The 18,705-nt window shown below is 45.9% G+C and overlaps 1 protein-coding gene across 6 annotated transcripts; it reads left to right on the top strand.

Moving 5' to 3' along the window:
• The first annotated feature begins 1,947 nt into the window (after positions 1 to 1,947).
• On the top strand, positions 1,948 to 18,084 carry bicra (BRD4 interacting chromatin remodeling complex associated protein). 6 transcript variants are annotated; one of them, XM_039786362.1, is made up of 15 exons: positions 1,948 to 2,061; positions 4,741 to 4,786; positions 4,875 to 4,920; positions 5,467 to 5,532; positions 5,775 to 7,847; positions 8,040 to 8,168; positions 10,202 to 10,819; positions 13,083 to 13,269; positions 13,369 to 13,466; positions 14,431 to 14,571; positions 14,681 to 14,730; positions 14,826 to 14,974; positions 15,066 to 15,160; positions 15,246 to 15,366; positions 16,212 to 18,084. In XM_039786362.1, exons 2-15 carry the CDS (start codon positions 4,746 to 4,748, stop codon positions 18,005 to 18,007), a joined length of 5,610 nt encoding a protein of 1,869 aa, XP_039642296.1. In that variant the 5' UTR covers positions 1,948 to 2,061; positions 4,741 to 4,745; the 3' UTR covers positions 18,008 to 18,084. The 6 variants fall into 6 exon arrangements, with proteins under 6 accessions (XP_039642296.1, XP_039642286.1, XP_039642278.1 ...); XM_039786352.1 differs by having other exon boundaries at positions 8,040 to 8,228; positions 15,264 to 15,366; XM_039786344.1 differs by having other exon boundaries at positions 8,040 to 8,228; positions 15,261 to 15,366.
• Positions 18,085 to 18,705: the final 621 nt, after the last annotated feature.

Genomic DNA, 18,705 nt, shown 5'->3' with positions numbered 1-18,705 from the left:
TGACAACCCCAACCTTCCTGTTGTGAATTAAACTGTAATATTATTCAAGTTGTCCTATTAGGCTTATATATCATGTAATGATTATTTGGATAAGTAAAATATTTAAAGACAGTTGTAGAAGTAGACTACGTTGTCTTTATTTCCTCTCAGGATGCTTATCAACTCTGCTGAATCTATGGGACTTTGGGTTATTGTTTCTCGGCCCTGCTTAATAATCCATTATGATACTATATAGGGAGATCATCTTACAACAGTTACGTTTTATGCACAAAATATGTAAAGAAGTCAAACAAAGTCAAAGGGGAGAACAAAATGTAGCCTCCTACAGCTGATCAGAAGTGATGACTGCAAAGCACCTGCTGGTTAAGGATAATTTGTTACATTGATTCGTAATTGTGCTGTGATTCTTTTAAATGATAATCGTGATATTTTTCAGTGTAGTCAAATATGTTTGTTGTAGGCCTACCATTTCAGCTTAAGCATCATCGGGTTATTTAGGGTCTTGTCACAACATACCTAATATATTGATGCCATAGGACCAAACATGATCTTGTTGTATTTTGTGTCAGATGGCCAAATACTTTCCTGCTCTGAAAGTGACCAGAAATTGTGATTGTAGTATAGATTATGGAGGCCTTTTACCAGATGACATGCATTGAGTCACCCTCCAGCATGAAAAGGAGACTTTTCCTGAACATATGATTCCATCAGGTGCTGATCGGCAAAGCATTTCCAAAATAGTTGGAGATGCAAAATCTTACACAAGTCATGCTGTCTTTAAAAAGCTGCCTGTACTGACTTATCTGGCCAGCCTCTGTTGTTCAACACTCCAGTTTAAGCTTTGGATCAGGATGACTTTCTGCAGGCAGTGTACAGTCTGTTATGGTTTTAAACACTATCATTAGCTTGACAGCCATCATGAGGAAAAGTCCCTAAATTTCCAATGTCCCAAACCTTGTCTAATTGGACAGTTTGTCCACAAAGACTTAAAAACTGAGCAAGCATTTCGTCCTAAGTGCTGTATGTGCAAGTTTGTCCCCATAGCTTCTCAGAAACATATTTAATGTCCTCTTTGATGATAATGTCTTGACATTTTACCATTGATTAGGGAACCCAAACAAGGCCTGGCAGTTACAGGGCTGGGTACGAAACTCCGATACTTCACAGACCAAATTGCTTCCATATTATCGAGTATCTGACATATTGTCATTGAATACCAAATGTCAATATACCTAAGGAGTCAATCTCATCAGTGTCAGTGAGCCAATAAGCATGCAGCATGCCTCTACCAAGATCTAATAATTCTGCTGATTGGCTAACATTTCACGTTGTAGAGTCATGCAGGAAAAATATCGTATCGGTATCAAAATAATTTGAACAATACATTGCACAAGCACAGATGTTTTGTATTTTTTTTTTTTATCTCAGATAGCATTCTATAAAAAACACACCAGACCAACTTCACTTAAAACATATTCAAATATTCAAATGAATGAAAAACTTTCTAAGAAAGTCAGTGGTGGAATGTATTGTATTTACTCAAGTACTGTACTTCAGTACTTGGGTATTTTTTTTATTGTATACTACTTTACACTTTTACTCCGCTACATTTCAGAGAGAAATATTGGGCTTTATACTCTACAGAAACTGCAGAGCATGAGATTGTTGGTTGCAGGAAATATGTATAAAAGACAGGACATGTTGGAAGAAATGAAACTATTTGGAAAACAGGAGCAGAGGAAAGAACATAGGCCTACTTGGGTGTGGTGAAAGTGGACAAGTCAGAAGCTGTTTGGTTAGCTTCATAATGAGGGGAATCTGACATACTGGACCATGGATTTATTATGACTGGACACTGTACGAGTTAACTAACTCCAGAAGATGTCAGTAGTGCAACATTAAGGATGCAAGCTACAGTTAAAACCCAAGGCAGAAGAAGTAGAAGATTTCACTCAGGCAAAACGGAAGTCTCCTGTTTCCTGCCTGTAGTTGGGTCCTGTACAGCAGCCCGTGCGAGGCTGTCCTGGAGACCCCGCGCTGCCTGCACCTCTATCGTCTCGGGTGAGTTTGTTACAATGTAGAGATTTCTCTATTAATCCAAATAACTGTAACAAAGCTGCAATATTCGCGCACTGCAGCGACGCCGCAAACTGCACCGCTATCGCGACCGAAACGCCACGTTGCTGCACGTCCCGGCAAACATAGCCATTTTCAACCGAATTCCCAAGCATACCCCCTCATCCAAGACTATTCCAACATTTACTCATATTTTGCTTGCAAGGAGAGAGATAGCTCGCTACGCAATTGCGTTTACACTTCTAAGCAAACAGTACTGTTGCGTTTCGGCTGAATCGAGGTGCCGCTGTGCAATACGAGTGTTAAAATTGTGTCACTCGGTGGTTTGTTTTGAATGTCAAAGGCTCAAGCTAGCTGTGCGTCTGAATATTGTTGATAGCTGGGTTGGCTTAGCAGGCTAGCTAGCTAGGCTAACGAAATGCAACCCAGATGCATCAAAATGCTGGAAATGGAGGTGAAACAGGGTTTTGAAATTGAACGTGTAATCAAATTAGAGTCTTAAGTCAGTCGCGTAGCCGTTATATACTGCGTATTGTAACGAATCGGCAAAATATGCATGCAAACGCTTTTTGAAAACACTAGCTAGCATGTAGCAAGCCGCTTGCAGTATCCATTCATATCCTGCGCACTGACTGCTCTGACCGAGTAATGGCTACAATCCACTGCCTTTTTAGAGCGGCAACTAGGGATGTGCCCCCCTCATAACCACGGTTATGTTTGTGTTTGGGCATGTTGTTGTCTTGGTTTAGCTGGGAGTGCTATGGCCAGTTGTTAAGACTTGGTGTTTAATAAAGCGAGAGCCCGCACTCTAAATATTTTCAGGCTGTGTGAAAACCGCGCGTTTTCAGTTTGTTGTCTATTGCCAGCCGCTGTTTTCTCAGTTGTAGCAAACAAAACTGCTGCTTGATCTCTTGAGTTCATAACAGCAGGTTTGTTTAGAAGGTTTTCTTGTTATTGAGTGTGTGCATACAAAGAAATACATGTTAACTTACAACTGATGATAAAGATGGTCTTAGGTGTTAAATCTGAACCAATATTTTACTGCAACAATTATACGTGTTCATGTGGTTGCATAGTTGTCTCTTTTCCTTGCTTAATTCTCACAAGACATACTGCAAGCTCCAGAGATGTGTGACAGCAGTAGGCCCTACGTGATGTAATGCTTTGAGTCATTATTACTCATCTTTTGAATGTGAAAAACATAGTTGTGGATTTAAAAAAATATAATTGTAGGCCTACAGCAGTTTCGGTACAAAGTGGGAAACGATACAAATAAACAAAATATAAACTAGGGATGTTTCGATCCGATACTGACATCAGATATTGGGCCGATACCGACTCAAATAGCTGGGGTCGGGTATATCAGTGACAATGGGCCGATCTATTCAATTCTATGTTTGTATATTGGAATTTTAATTCCTGGCTAAGTTTTGAACAATTTGTTGTTAAATTATCATTCCTGTTCATTTTGAAAAAAATAGCAACTTTCTGGTGCACAAGTAAATTATTTTAATAATAAATTACAATTCCGTACATTTGTCTATATCTTTATTTGTTACATTTTGTTTTACAAATTTTGGAAAGTGTGAATGTGTAAGGCAACATTGCCTGATGTTGCCTTACACATATAAGAATTGTCCCAGTCACTTCCACACACTGAAGCTTATTAATTAAACACTGGTATCAGATCGGTACTTGGTATCAGCTAATTAACCTACTGGTACGCCATACTATCTAAGAGTAATTAAGAAGCTTAATTAAAAGTTATTTCGAACATAATATCGTCTTCTGTGGTAGTTTGGGTGTTTTTTTTGTAGTTCTAGTACATACGGCTACCACTAATGATTATTTTCATTTCATCAGAAAATTGTGAAAAAAAATATCAATCAGTGTTTTCCAAAGCCCAAGATAACGTCCTCAAATGTCTTGTTTTGTCCTCAACTCAACGCTATTCAGTTTCCTGTCACAGAGGAGAGAAGAAACTAGAATATATGTTCTGATTTAACAAGCTAGAATCTTGAATTTTAGAAGAAGTTTTTTTAACTTTTCTTTTCTTTCATAAAACATGACTCAAACCAATTAATCGATTATCAAAATAGTTGGCCATTAATTTAATAGTTGACAGTTAGTCGATTCGTCTTTGTAGCTCTACTAGTACAAGATCAGTATAGCATCAACATAGCAACAGAAAGAAAACCATCCATGCTAAAATAATAATAATGATGATGATATATAATGGTATTGTGCAGAACTTTCCGTGAAGAATCCAACAAATGTCATTTTAATTCTTGACTATAAAATGATTTTTGGTCATGTATAACCATGTGACATCCCTCCTTGTCACACTGAGACAGAGGAGCATTAGCAGTTTTTTTTGTTTTTCATCATCATTTTTTTGTTTTTCATCATCAGATGTGGGTAACTCCTTTCTAAATCAGCACCTAACTGTCCCACTAAACAACCAAATAACTAAATATGGAGCTAGCTAGACTAGCACACAAAAAAGTGTTAGAATATATAATTGTAATATGATAGAAATAGAACTGTGAACATCTAGTTGGAAATATTAATTCGGGGGACGGGGTAATGTTTTGTGTTTTTCAAGTATTGATAATGAAAACAAATTGTCAATGGACTTTAAAACCTTTTTTTAATCCTTAACAGTTGTCATGGATGATGAAGATGGCAGGTGCCTTCTAGATGTAATTTGGTAAGTTGTTGTGTGATGCATTGCAAGTTCAGTTTTATATTTAACAGTCGTGTCTTACCGTTGTGAATCGCATTGTTGTCTCCTGCAGTGACCCGGAAGCTCTCAATGACTTTCTTCATGGATCTGAGACCCATGTGAGTATGAGAGAGAGAGAAAAAACTGAACAAAGACACGTTAGGCTTGTGATTTATAGGTTCATAAAATGGGTTTGTAATTGTGATGAGGAGTCTTAATTGTGTGCATTTTAGTTGGGGCTCCATGACTTTGTATTTAAGTCACTTTCGGGATTACATGATGCACCCTGAAACCCACTTCCCTCACTGCCTTTTTCATTTATTCTTTTTGTTACTGCTTCCTCGGCTTAATGGTTGTCTTTGCTTTTTGATTGCACCATTTATGGTTTCAGCCTGCCTTCCCTTTTTTATAAGGCTACTTCACAAAATGAGAAATGCTGATACTAACGCTTCCCAACTCTGTGTTATTCCTTTCATTTTGCCCTTCTGTCGCTTATCTTTTCACTGGTTCTTTACAATCTGGGTTCTCTGGACCATTTTCTGTCCTTTCCTTGCCCTCCTCCTCTGTTTGATGGTCTGTATGTTTCTCTGTCCTGGTGGCTTTTGCCTGCTGGTTTGGGTGCCTTTGGTTTCTGTCTGTCCTATCCTGGGTGGGTGTGTCTGTAGTTGGACACTGACGACCTATTGGATGGTTCGAGTGACCCCTCCAGCTCGTTCTTCTCTACCACTGGGGTGAGTAAAATCCCCCAATCCTCCTCCTTCTGTTTTCTATCCATCTGTGTAGCATGCATCTCCAAATACCCTCCCTTTCCACTAACATATCTACACTCTACAAGCTTTGATTTGCAAGAGGTTTTTTGTGGGGGTTTCATGTCGGCATTTCTGTGTTGACTCAGGTACACTTCTCACCATCACATCTAGCCATCAAATTCATCTGTCACCTGGTTTCACTTCTTTCCTGCTTTCCTTTTAAGGGCCATGTTCCAGAGGTCCAGCCTGCAGTCCAGCTGTCGGCCAGTGAGCCGGCCGGCCTACCCAGAGTCAGTGTTGACCTGGACTTCCTGGAGGATGATGACATCCTGGGAGGATCCCCTGGTGGTGAAGGTGGGAGCAATGGCATTGGGACAAATCACGAGCCATGCGACATCCTGCAGCAGAGCTTGGCTGAAGCAAACATCACCGAGCAAAGCTTACAGGAGGCAGAGGCTGAGCTGGACCTGGGCTCCTTTGGAATTCCAGGCCTTACGCAGGTGGTACAGACACTGCCTGATCCCAGCCTCTCTGGGGCTGGAGGCGCTGCTGTTGGTGTAGGCATAGGTGTTGGGGGAGCAGCAGCAATTTTCCCTGGGTCAGGCCCGAGCACCACTGCTACGCCTCCCAATGCCGCAGCTGACATGCTGGGGTCAGTGCTTGCTCAGCAGGGCCTTCAACTCCAATCCCAGGTGATGAACAAGGCCATTAGTGTTCAGCCATTTATGCAGCCTGTGGGCCTGGGAAATGTGACACTTCAGCCCATTTCAAGTCTCCAAGCTCTTCCTAATGGGAGTCAGTCTGGACATTTGGGTATCGGACAGATTCAGGTTGTGGGTCAGCCTACAGTCATGACTATCAATCAGTCTGGGCAGCCAATCCTAGCTAAGGCCATGGGTGGTTACCAGCTGCACCAGTCTGGGCCAGATGTATCAGGTGCTGGTTCTCAGGCGGGGCTTGGAGGCTCAGGGGGTGGACTTCTGATCCAAGGTAACAAGGCCACTTTGGGATCTCCAGCTTTAAATGGACCGGCTGTTTGTGTCAGCAGCACAAACAGCAGCAGCGGCGGCACAATGACTCCTGCTGGGCTTGTGGGCTTTGGCAGCACCACTCTAAGTTCAGGAATTGGACACCAGACGCAAACCCAAGGCCAAATCATGCAGAACGTGATCATCCAGCGCACACCAACACCCATTCAGCCTAAACCCCCTCAGGGGGGAGCCATCCAACCGAAACTTTTCAAACAGCAACAACAGCAGCAGCAGCCACAAACAGCACCCCAACCGCTGCAAAACGATGCCCACAAGGCTCTAGGTCTGCAGCAAATTCCAGTTTCTGCTGCTCAGAATGTAGCCTTCCTGACAGGAAAGCCAGGTTCTAACGTTGTCCTGACTACTCAGGCCTCAACACAAGGCCCTCAGTTTCAACAAACCTTATTCAAGCAACAAGCAGCACAACCATCGGGCAAGCCTCTTAGTGTACACTTGTTAAACCAACAGGGCAGCATCGTTATTCCCTCTCAGACAGTTCTGCAAGGTCAGAACCACCAGTTTCTCCTGCCACAACTGCAAGCAGGTGGGCAGATCCTGACCCAGCACCCTGGGGGGCACATCATAACTAGTCAGGGTCCTGGTGGACAGCTCATTGCAAACCAGATTTTGACTGCAAACCAGAACATCAACCTGGGCCAGGTGTTGACTTCACAGGGCCACCCCGGGGCTGCCCACATCCTCTCTGGATCTATCCAGCTCCAGCCTGGCCAGATGGGCACGCCCACCCTCTTTCAGATGCCCGTCTCGTTGGCCCAGAGTCAAAGCCAGACACAGACCCACACTGTCTCAGGTCATGCCCAGACAGTCATACAGGGCATGCCCATCCAGAACTCCCTGACCATGCTCAGTCAGGTGGAGGGGCTGAGCCCCGCAGTCAGCCTTCAGCCAGCCCTGCAGCCTCAGCCAGGCGGAGTCCCCAGCAGCACAGGAGCAGCGACCATGGCTCCGGGCCAGCCCGGAGAGTGCGTTACTGTGCTGGGTAGCTCCACGGACCAGGCTGCTCATCCCACCCAGCAGCATGCAACTCAATCCTCTATCCTCGCCATGCAAACGGCATCCTCTGTGTCCACGGCTACCACAGTACCCTCCTCTTCTCCGTCCATCTCTGTGCCCACCTCGTCCTCTGTCACAGCAGTGGGGCTGGTCCCCCATCAGGCTCAGCACAGTCCAGGGAGGTTACTGTTCACCAACCAGGGCTCCAGTATGATCCTGAGCCAGGAGTCTCTGCAGATGTTCCTGCAACAGGTCGGTGTTCCACTCTTTGCATGTGTGCTTTAATTGTGTACAGTTTTAACATTGTCTTAAATAAAATAACATGCACGGAGTGTTATCTTGGTCTGACCCTCTTTGGTTTACTATTTTACTCCCCCCCCTTCCCTCCAATCCCCCTCCTCCTTTCCCTCCCTCGTCCTGAAATGGTAAATGTACTCCTATCAGGAGCAGCACCACCAAACAGAGAATGAGTCCACCCCCTCTGCTGGCGTTCCAGCGTCTGTAATCGTCAGCAGCAACAGCGTCACTGCTCCGGCCCCCTCTGTCCATGACAGCCAATTAACTGACTCTTGGGTGGGTCAGAGCCACAGCCCTTCCCCTGGCCCCTCCCACATGTCAGCAGTGGTAAAGCAGGTAGAAATGCCCCTTTATGTTAAGCCCCACCCACTTGTTGCTGCTGCTGCCGCCACAATGTTAGGGCATCTTACCTTTCCTTGTCATCGCTCTGTCCTTCTCTTCTGCATCAGTCATTGCTTCCATGGCTCTCACAGTTGCTATGCAATTCCTAAGCTCAAAAATGTCTCGCTTGCAGCTTCTGTGTGTTTCTAACACCGCTCTGTTATATGTAAAGGCATGGTCATTCCAATTTTCCACATGTATTGTGTGTCAGTCTCTGTCCTTTTTCGACATATAGCTGTGTGCACATCCTATAGAATGTGGAACTGTCAATCAAATTCCAGTTCTTGTTTTTAACTGAAATTGTTAAACTAATTTTGGTACGTTTTTCATCCATTCTACTTTATGTATTTTGTAACAGAACACAAAAACCATGCTCATGCTTTTAATAGTAGAGCTCCCAAGATGCCAAGTGCAACTCCTTCACCTCTCTACTAACACTCTGCTCAATCAGAATCAATCAGCTCACCTTCATCTGTTGCATTACTGATCAATCAACCACACCTCTCAACCCCGCACTCATCGATTAGACTCTCATGTGCTCACAGTGCCACTCCCCCTTGTGACCTCTAGTCGGACTAGTGTTGTACCCCCAAACGATAATTCACGCTCCTTGCCCCCAGTCCCTGAAGTCTTCAGATCACCATCACAGGCCCGCAGATCTCTTGACTTCTTGCTTTTGTCAACTGTTTTTCTTTTTTGGCTCGCCAACTGATCACCGCTCCCCTTTTATGTGTAATCCTCCTCAAACGCTAGGAAAAAAAACATCAGTGGGCTTTTACTACTTTTAGTTCAGGAACTACTAGATGTTAAAGTCTAACACTTTGCTTTTGTATTGTTTGGTGTCGTTTTACCCACGTTTGTGTGATTTTTCTATCGGGGGTTGGGCGATAATTCCATATATTGATTTTCAGTGGAATTGTGGTAATATTGATCATGTGTTACCGTTTTACCGTTGTGCAAAATCAACAATTTGAAGCAAATTATGATTACACCCCAACAATAATAAGTTGAGGGGTTTGTTTTACATGTGTCAAGAGTTATGTCTTATGAAATGCATAACAATGGAGTGTTTAGTCATCGTATTAAACATCATTTTAGGAATTTAACATATAATCATGCAAAATATATTTTGATTCCAGTTAAGATTCTGATATTGCGCCATATCGCCCAGCCCTATTAAAGGACAAATCCGGCGCAAAATGAACCTAGGGGTTAATAACACATGTGTACCGAGTTGACCGTTCTCTGGGATATGTTTTCATGCTAATCGGATGTGACCAGTTTTAGCACAAACCGCTAATTAGCTTACAACGCCAGTTGTCGGGGCCACGCGAAAGTAAAAAGAAATCACTATTTCTATACCACTAACAAGGCTCGAAATAGCACCACACTTCGAACGCCGTGTAACTGGTAATCCGTAATCTAGCTAAAGCACAGCGTTCGACTGGTCGTGACTGTCGCGCCCGCCTGTATACATCTTTTTAAACTATCTTTTTAATAAACGTATAGGTTTACATGTAGGGACCCTCACTATGCTACTGTGGAAGTGTGGTGCTATTTTTAGCCTTGTTAGTGGTATAGAAATAGCGATTTCTTTTTTTACTGTACCAGTGCCCCGACGACTAGCATTACAAGCTAATTAGCAGTTCGCGCTAAAACTGGTCGCATTCAATTAGCATGAAAACCTATCCCAGAGAACAGTCGACTCGGCACACATGCGTTATTAACCCCTAGGTTCATTTTGTGCCGGATTTATCCTTTAAGTATCTAGTCAAATGTTGAACCATGTACTATTAATCATATTTACTATATACTGTGTGCATGCAGAACTTGGAGTGTGTGATTTTTGCGCTTGATCTTCTGATTTCATCCTGTGTTAAAAGATTTGTCTGCATTCTTGAGCTAAACAAGTAATTCCACTTCTTCAGGTGCCCTCCAGTGGACATCAGCAGTCCCTGATCCAGGGCATGTCCCCCTCCCCGGCCTTGTCCACTCACGCCTCGGCGCCCCCAGTGGCGGTCAGCCCGCAGCCTTCCCACTCTCCTCTCACTCTGAGCCAGCACATCCAGTCACCGCACCATCAGCAGCAGTCGCGTCCTCCCTCCCAGCCTCAGCCACAGTCCCAAACGCCCTCCCGCTCATGCACCCCCTCCTCTCACCCCCAGCTCTTTATTGTCCACAACCAGATGGCGGAGTCCCCCCAGCCGGCTCCGCAGGGCCAGCCGCAGCACACACACATTCAGGTTCAGCTGCAGCTGCAGCCTCAGCCGCGGCCGGCCTCTCAGCCCGCCCCTTATCAACAAGACATGCCTCCGCTGTCCCAGTCGCCCAAGCCTCCTCCTCCTGCGCCGCCCGCACCACACCAGTTCACTGCTCCTCCTGTCAGCACTTCTGCCGCTGCTGTAGTCAAAGCCCAGGTTCCAATCCCGGGCCTGACAGCAGAGCACCAGCACCACCTGCAACTAGTCGCTGCGCAGATTCAGACGCTGTCGGCCATCAGCCAGCCCTCGCCTCAGCAGAAACAGCTGCTGGACAAGCTACACCAGGTATTGTCCCAGTTCATGAAAACTTGTTATGGAATATGCATGCAATGAGTGGTCTTGCCAGTAAAATAGTCTTGTGTATTTTGACTTCCCATGCTGCTTTTTCACCCTGCTGTATTTCACCAGTTGATTAATCTCTGCTATATGCCAGTAAATGTGCGCGGTAGCGCCGCAACTAACGATGACTCTTCTTTGTCGATTAACCTGTCGATCATTTACTCGATTAAGCATTTAGTTGTTTGGTTTTTAAAATGTCAGAAAATGGTGAGAAATGTGGATCGGCGTTTCCCAAAAGCCCAAGATGACGTCCTCAAATGTCTTGTTTTGTCCCCAACTCAAAGATATTCAGTTTACTGTCACAGAGGAGAGAAGACACTAGAAAATAGTCACATTTAACAGGCTGGAATCAGAGAATTTTAACTTTTCTTTCATTAAAAAATTACTCAAAAATTCTGAACATTAACTGTACAGTGTGTTTTTATCTGATACAGCTCGTACTGTTGTAGAATGTAATACATGCAATGCATATATGTGGCTGTGTATATTTTCCACCATTCAAATGAGTTTCTTTATATTGCAAAGAGGTCAAAAACATCCCATAAATTACTACTTGCAATAGGATAGTATACCTGATATGTTTTCCTACTCCTTTACGGCGATCAGATAAGATACGCGTATATTGTGTCCAGAGGGGGACACTAGGATGTTGTTGCAGCAGTACGACAGAAACAGCAGAGATAAATTCAGAAGTATAGAAAGAAACGGCAATAAATATTGAGATGAACATAAACTAAAATAGAATAGAATAAAAAACAAACTATAAACCATGTAGAGCATTTGGAGATAGGTGACACGAAAAAGTGGTGTGATTAATAGCCGCAGATATACTGCAATATAATCTTAATATAACAGAATATATTGCAATGGTCAATGAAACATATTAAAGCTGCTGTAGGTAAGATTGTGAAGATCCAGGACTTTGCCAACAAATTTGAACATCGACAACTTCTCAGTCCCTCCCCCCCTTTCTGCTGCAGCCCAAACCGTCTCCTAAGCGCCTCCCACACAAGGGAGTTTGACAGAACTGCCGGCCGGCATGTCAGACAACATTTTCGATAACTAAACACAATGTTAACTTTACTCACCAACAGTAAAACGATGCTAACTAGCAGGCTACCGTTAGCCATTTCAGCATCATATCTGACCGACCACTGTGCAAACATTACCATTATCCTCACCAACCTAGCTTTGTGGACTTTTGACTACTAATAACCAAGTGAAAGATAAATCATTCATGGTAATTATGTTACCTGTCAAGAAGAAATGTGGCTACATCTGCATCGTTCTTCAGATCTTTAAAATCCCGGAGCTCACGCCACCTCTGAAAAGCCACTCCTATGATATTCACCCGAGTTTTGGGAAACCTTTCTGCAGCTCGTGCGTGGGGAAGGGGGAGGGGAGAACCCTATTATATGTGTGTGCGTGCCTGAGCAGTGATTGACAGGCGGATAGACACCCCCTGTGGCCCTGATTGGAGAAAATCAACCGGGAGCGGGGGAATTTTGCCAATCGCACTACAGGCTGTTGGTGGTGCCAGAGTTGGATTTTTTTTATATTACATAATTCATGTAGTTCTATTGGAACATAGGGTCAGTTTCAGCAAATATGACAGAAAGTTAGTTTTATAAGACTTACCTACTGCATCTTTAAAATAGTGTAGTATAATAGAAAGAATGGGTGCGATGTAGGCCTGAACGATTTGGGGGAGGAAAAAATCTAATTGCAATTTTCCTGCCAGATATTGCGATTACGATTCAGTTTGTGTTTTATCTAAATATTAGACCTTCTACGATCATGTTAAATCAAGCAATACAAAATAATTGAAAGAGCCACTGAAAATAGGACATTTCTGTAAACCGTCTGTGATATGTAACATTATTCCATCATTTATCTTATGAAAAAACAGTAGACATGATAATGAAAAGAGGAATAAAAAAATGTTAAACCAAATGTTACACCAAACATTCAACTAAATAATTCACATTCGATTAATCACGGTCTTCGCGATTAGCTAATCGCATTCTTTCCAATCGCGATGTCGATTTGAAAATGGTGAATCGTTCAGCCCTAGTGAGCATCATCTCCAGCTGATGATAGGCTTGATCAACTTACCAGTACAAAGCAGGAGAGACGGATAGGCTTTAGGAAACCAAACTGGGTCATCCAGGATTTTCTTTTGTACCAAACTGTCCCGATGTGTTTCCAGGTGCAGCAGAGCATCGTGCTGCAGGCCAAGCAGGCTGCTCAGCCTCAAGCCAGCGGTCCCTTCAGCTCCCAGCAAGATGTGCCTGTTGATAAAGTGGCGGTTACGTCATCGGCCAGCGCTGGTCCGCCTGCTCAGCTTCCCCCAGTGCTGCAGCAGATGTCGGTGCTCGTCAAAACTCCTGCTACAGGTTAGACACAGTTGATCCCCAGCGAGGCCTAACGGCAGGACCCTGTGCACGCCTTGAAGTATTTCCCTTTTTTTAATGGCTTGTTTCCTCTTGTTTTAGCATCAAGTGACTTACAGGTATTCTCAGGAGCCCAAGGGCCAGCTGGAGCAATGGTGAATCAGACTGTCACTCCTGCCAGCCTTACCCAGCCTGCACAGGTACAAATCACATCTCAAAGCCATTTCCTTTCTAGGCCATGCATGGTGGTAGGACTGGGCGATATGGAGAAAATCAAATATCACGATATTTTTGACCAAATACCTAGATATCGATACCTCAACGATTTTGTGGATTATAATGTAGCCTTGTGAGACCGTCCTGATCTCGCGAGCTCCAGTTTTCCACTCGCAGATCAGTCTGGCATCTTGAGATAGAGAAAATTTGGAGCCGTTCGCCAAACGACCGACTAATCAGCGTTGGTTTTGAGGCGGGTTTAGGTGTGACGCAACGAGAAGCGACTGTTAGTCTAAACAACATGGGAGCTTCCACGGATGAGATGAGCGTAGCTATCGCGCAGGTTTTATCCGAATTAGTAAGTATTGAAAGAAGAGCAAAAAACGGCAGTGGAGGCTTTTCTCAGAGGAAAAGATGTTTTTGCTCTTCTCCCGACAAGAGTTTGATCTGATTGGTTGATTTGGCCCGTCTATCACCAACATAGGTGGTGATAGACAGATGGTTTATCCAATCAGCTAACCAGTATTTTCACCCCTTCCCAAAAGTTCTGCAACGGAAAGTTCCCAGATGGATATGCCGAGCAAATGCGAAGCAATCCATCTGGCGGAGTCAGGTTAGATATAATGACTAAGCGGGTAAAGGCAAATAATAGAACAGTTACAGTCTGGCAAGGTCAAAAAATGACATCACTTTACTGTAATGCAGCCTTTAAAACCAGGAAAAAACAACACTTATGCCATATTAGTATATTTAAAATCTTAGACGATATCTAGTCTCATATCACGATATTGATATAATATCGATATATTGCCCGTCTCTACGTGGTGGTCATTGTGCATTGTGTGCTAGCTGTTTTACAATCTCCCACCATTCAATACTGAATTTAAAAAGGTTTTTAGAAATGTGTGCTTTCGTCAGTGTCGTAACCCTCCTGCTTTTCCCCTGCAGGTTCAGCCAAAGCCAGGGGTGATCAGCTCAGTGGGAGGGATGACTCTGGGGAAAGGTGGGATGCAGATACAGGTGTTAGGTACTAGTCTTACTCAAATGCCTGCTCCACAGCCCCCAGCTCCAGCTCCAGTGCAAACTCAGGTAAAGGATTGTCACTGCATGTTAGCAAGGTCCTAAGAAAACTGCCTCCCACTTTTAAGCTTCAGCCTGAAGGTGTAATCTCTTTGTTTAACGTTTGCTCACGTCACAGACCACAGCAATGAAGATGCCTTTCAGTGCAGAGCCCAGCAAAGAAGCCAGGTGTGTGCCGCGAATGCATTTTTATTGGCTAACATCACCCTGTCTCGCAACGCAGTTTTTGTAAACTGTATTTCTTCATACACGCCTCACTGCAGGATGCTGGAACAGCTGAGGAAACAGCAGGGTTCAGTGCTTCACCCAAACTACAGTGCTCCTTTCTGCTCTTTTGAGGACACGATGCACAGACTGCTGCCTTACCATCTCTACCAGGGAACTGCCAACTCTTCTCAAGACTATCAGAAAGGTAATGCACTCCATAGCTTCCAGTGCAACAGTTTGGTACCATATTTTCCCTATATCACAATCTTCATGAACACGTTGTTTCTCTCGCACAGTGGATGATGAATTTGAGACGGTCTCCTGCCATCTGCTGAAAAGGACCCAGGCAATGCTGGATAAGTATCGTCACCTGCTCTTTGCAGAGTCAAAAGTAAGTTTATAAACCAGCCTTCTCACCATACGCATTCCTGTAGCGTTCTTTGTCCTGAATTGATATTGAACCGATGGGTTTTTTGGCGTTTAAACCTGAGCAGAGACTGGGCCCCTCGGCAGAGATGGTGATGATTGACCGGATGTTCATTCAGGAGGAGAAGATTGCGTTGAGCCAGGACAGGATTTTGGCCAAGGAGAGACCAGGTACCCTAGCACTGTTTCTGGCCATACATTGGTTTTGTGTAGGGTTGGGTAGCGAAACCCGGCGCCAATATTGGTTATGGTTCTTAAACGTCCGACGGACCGAATAGAAACGCAGATTTCTTTGCCTAATGTCGGTGCCGCTTAAATGCCTGTGCTGTCCTCTGATGCTCCGAAATGGACGTTGGAGGCAACAGAAGCATCACTGCATGTGACGCTAGTTAAAGGACAATTCAGGCACAAAATGAACCTAGGTGTTAATAACATATGTGTACTGAGTCGACCGTTCTCTGGGACATGTTTTCATGCTAATCGAATGTGTCTCTAGCTTGAAACAAGCTAGCGCCAACCGGTGATTAGCTGCCAACGCTACCTTTAGGGGCAGAGGGTAAATAGCTATACCTACACCACTAACAAGGCTCAAAATAGCACCACACTTCCACGGTAGCATAATGATGGTCCCTACATGTAAACCGAAGCATTGACAACTTTGTGTACAGACGGTTTATTAAAAAGACAGATTATAAAGACCGTAGCGTTCAGGTTTACATGCGTTAAGGAAAACAGTCCTGACCAGTCGAACGACGAACGCCGTGCAACCAGTAACATAGCTCAAGCACAGCGTTTGTGGTAGAAATGGCGATTTACCCTTTGGCTTACTATGGCCTTAGCAATGAACAAGCCATTCTCGTTATTTTTTTTTGTTTTGGTAAGTGTCGGTTCAGGCACTGTTTAGCACTGCTATCGGGGGGGGGAGAAAATAAGAAATACCCAACCCTTGTTTTGTGGTTGTCTTGATCTAAATTCGGTGTATGCTAACGATATGAATTCTGTTTGTTTCATTGCAGAGGAGTTTGTGGCAAATGCGCGCATGTTGGAGAGTGTGGTTTCATCCCAACAGAAAGCCCCTCCTGCTGAGCCCACGTCAGCGAGTGGAGGCGTAGCCGCTGCTTCCCCTGCTCCGGCGCCTGCAGCTCCGGCCCCAGCCCCTCTCCCAAACCTCGCCCCGAACCCTCCTCCTGCTCCCACCCCGTCCCCATCGCCTGCTTCAGCTCCGGTCCCTGCCCCGGCTTCAGCTCCGGCGCCTCCTCCCGCCCCCGCCCCCACCGCCACCCCTTTCCCCCCTACCAAACTGGTAATAAAGCACGGCGGCGGCGGAGCATCTGTGTCCTGGTCCAGCGGCGGCCCCCCGCCTCCGACTGCGGCAGGCAGGCTGGCCGAACCCGCCGGCCAGAGCTCCTCCTTCAGTCGTGCTCCGGCGGCGTCGCCCGACGACGACGACGACGCCCTCCCGCAGAGAACCAGCAAGCCGCCTATGAAGACCTACGAGGCTCGCCGGAGAATTGGCCTGAAGCTGAAGATCAAGCAGGACCAGACTGGCTTCAGCAAGGTGGTCCACAACACTGCCTTAGACCCCGTGCACACACCTCAGCCCCAGCAGAGCGGCCAGTCCACGTCCCAGCCTCAGACTCAGCCCCAGGGCCAAGCTGCTGCACTGCACCCAAAGCCCCGCCCCCTGTCAACGCCCCCTCCCACAGTAATCAGAACTCAGTCTCCCGTATGCACTGCTTCCTCTGCCTCATTGGTCACCACAGCAACAACTCAGTCTAACCCGCCACTGAGAGGTAACGTTCCCCCCAACGCAGCCCCATCTTCCTCTACCTCTTCCTCCCACACTTGGTCGTCGTTGTCCTCCTCCTCCTCCTCTTCCACTCAAGTGAATGGGTCGTTGGATCACCACGACGGGGGTGGGGTCAAACACAATTCTGCCTCCACTGCCATGCCCTCGCAGACGACATGCCGTCTCCCCCTTCGGAAAACCTACCGGGAGAACATTAGTCCCCGGGTCAGACCTGGTGTCCCAGGGGGAGGGGACGAAAGTTTGTCCTACCCGAGGCCCACCCCGTCACCCCCACAGCACGAGGCCTCATCCCCCCCCTCAGAGCGGACAGTTATAGCCAGTGTGAAGGTGGAGAAACGAGGCCGGGACGCCTCGCACGCTCACACGGAGCCGGGCCACGAAACGGGCCGTTTAAGGAGTGCAATGCAGGGGCTGGACGAAATGGACGAGGTGTTCACCCGTGGTATCAAAACCACACAGCACCACCATCACCCACAGCTCCCTGACCGGGAGGGGGCCAGGGAGCGAGGGGAGGAGTGCCCAGACCAAGAGACAGATGTAAGTAAATACAAGAGGGCGAGTGGGAAAAACAGACATAGGGCCAGCGGGACGTTCAGAATGGACCAGCATGCCCCGGGGCCTCCCTCCCCAGAGTCCTCCTTCACGCGAGACTCTTTGCTTCCTGCCAAACGCTGCAAGTCGGACTCCCCCGACATGGACAACGCCAGCTTCTCCAGCGGCAGCCCCCCGGACGATTCTCTGAACGAGCACCTGCAGTGCGCCATCGACAGCATCCTGAACCTACAGCAGGAGCCCTCCGCCCGCGGCCACCACCTTAAAGGGGGCCACAGCAGGTCCCAGCAACACCAAAGCCAGCGCCCCGGGGGCTCGGCAGCCTCATCCCACAGACCCTCAGTACCACCACCCTCCTCTGCCTCCGCGTCCTCCTCCCTGGCCCAGCACCCTCAGGTCGGTGGCCGTGGCCACAATGGCAGCCTGGTGTCCCAGACTCAAAGCAGATAACAGCCCCTCAGCCCCAGGCCAGACTGACAAGGGGGAGCAACTGAGAGACAGATGTTGGAGGCAGGGGAAGGAGGGATGGGGAGGGTGGGGGGGCACTGTGAAAACAGTATCACTGTACTACTCTGTCAAGTTGTGTTGGCTTTGTTTGTCCATTTGAATTGTCCAGACATTTCTTTGTCATTTACAGCCCGAAGGTAGAGCCGTGATGAAATAAGATGATAAGAGAAGGGTGGTCAACGGTAAAACTGTATTTATGAACTGCAGACTTGAAGACGCCTGGCTTTTTGTATGCGTTCCCTCAGCCAAGCTCGATTAACAAGATTGTCAGTAATTGTCAGAGGAAGTTGTTCTCGTTTTCTTTCTTCCTTTTTCAGTTTTGGATCTTTTCTTTTCTCTCATTCTCATTTAGTATTCCTACATTCCTTTCATGTGGCCTGAGCACCAGTCTCTTATCCACAGCGGTTCATCTGCTGGTTTAAACGGTGTCTCAATGAGCATCCGGCAGCTCATTTAAACAGTTAAGAAGTCAACAACGTTTTTTTTATTTAAATTTTTATTCTTTTATAACTTGGCTACCTGCAGCTGAGAGACAGAAGGGAATACGACCAGGTTCATACTGCAGAACGGCATAATACAGAGTGTCTGCCCTTACTAGCCAAATGGGATTCTCTTGTCACAAAGATAGTGCTGCCCTACAG

This window comes from Perca fluviatilis, chromosome 2 (assembly GCF_010015445.1).
Source record: "Perca fluviatilis chromosome 2, GENO_Pfluv_1.0, whole genome shotgun sequence".
NCBI classification, from domain to species: Eukaryota; Metazoa; Chordata; class Actinopteri; order Perciformes; family Percidae; genus Perca; species Perca fluviatilis.
The sequence above is the reverse complement of the archived record's forward strand: the minus strand, read 5'-3'. Positions and strand labels throughout refer to the sequence as shown.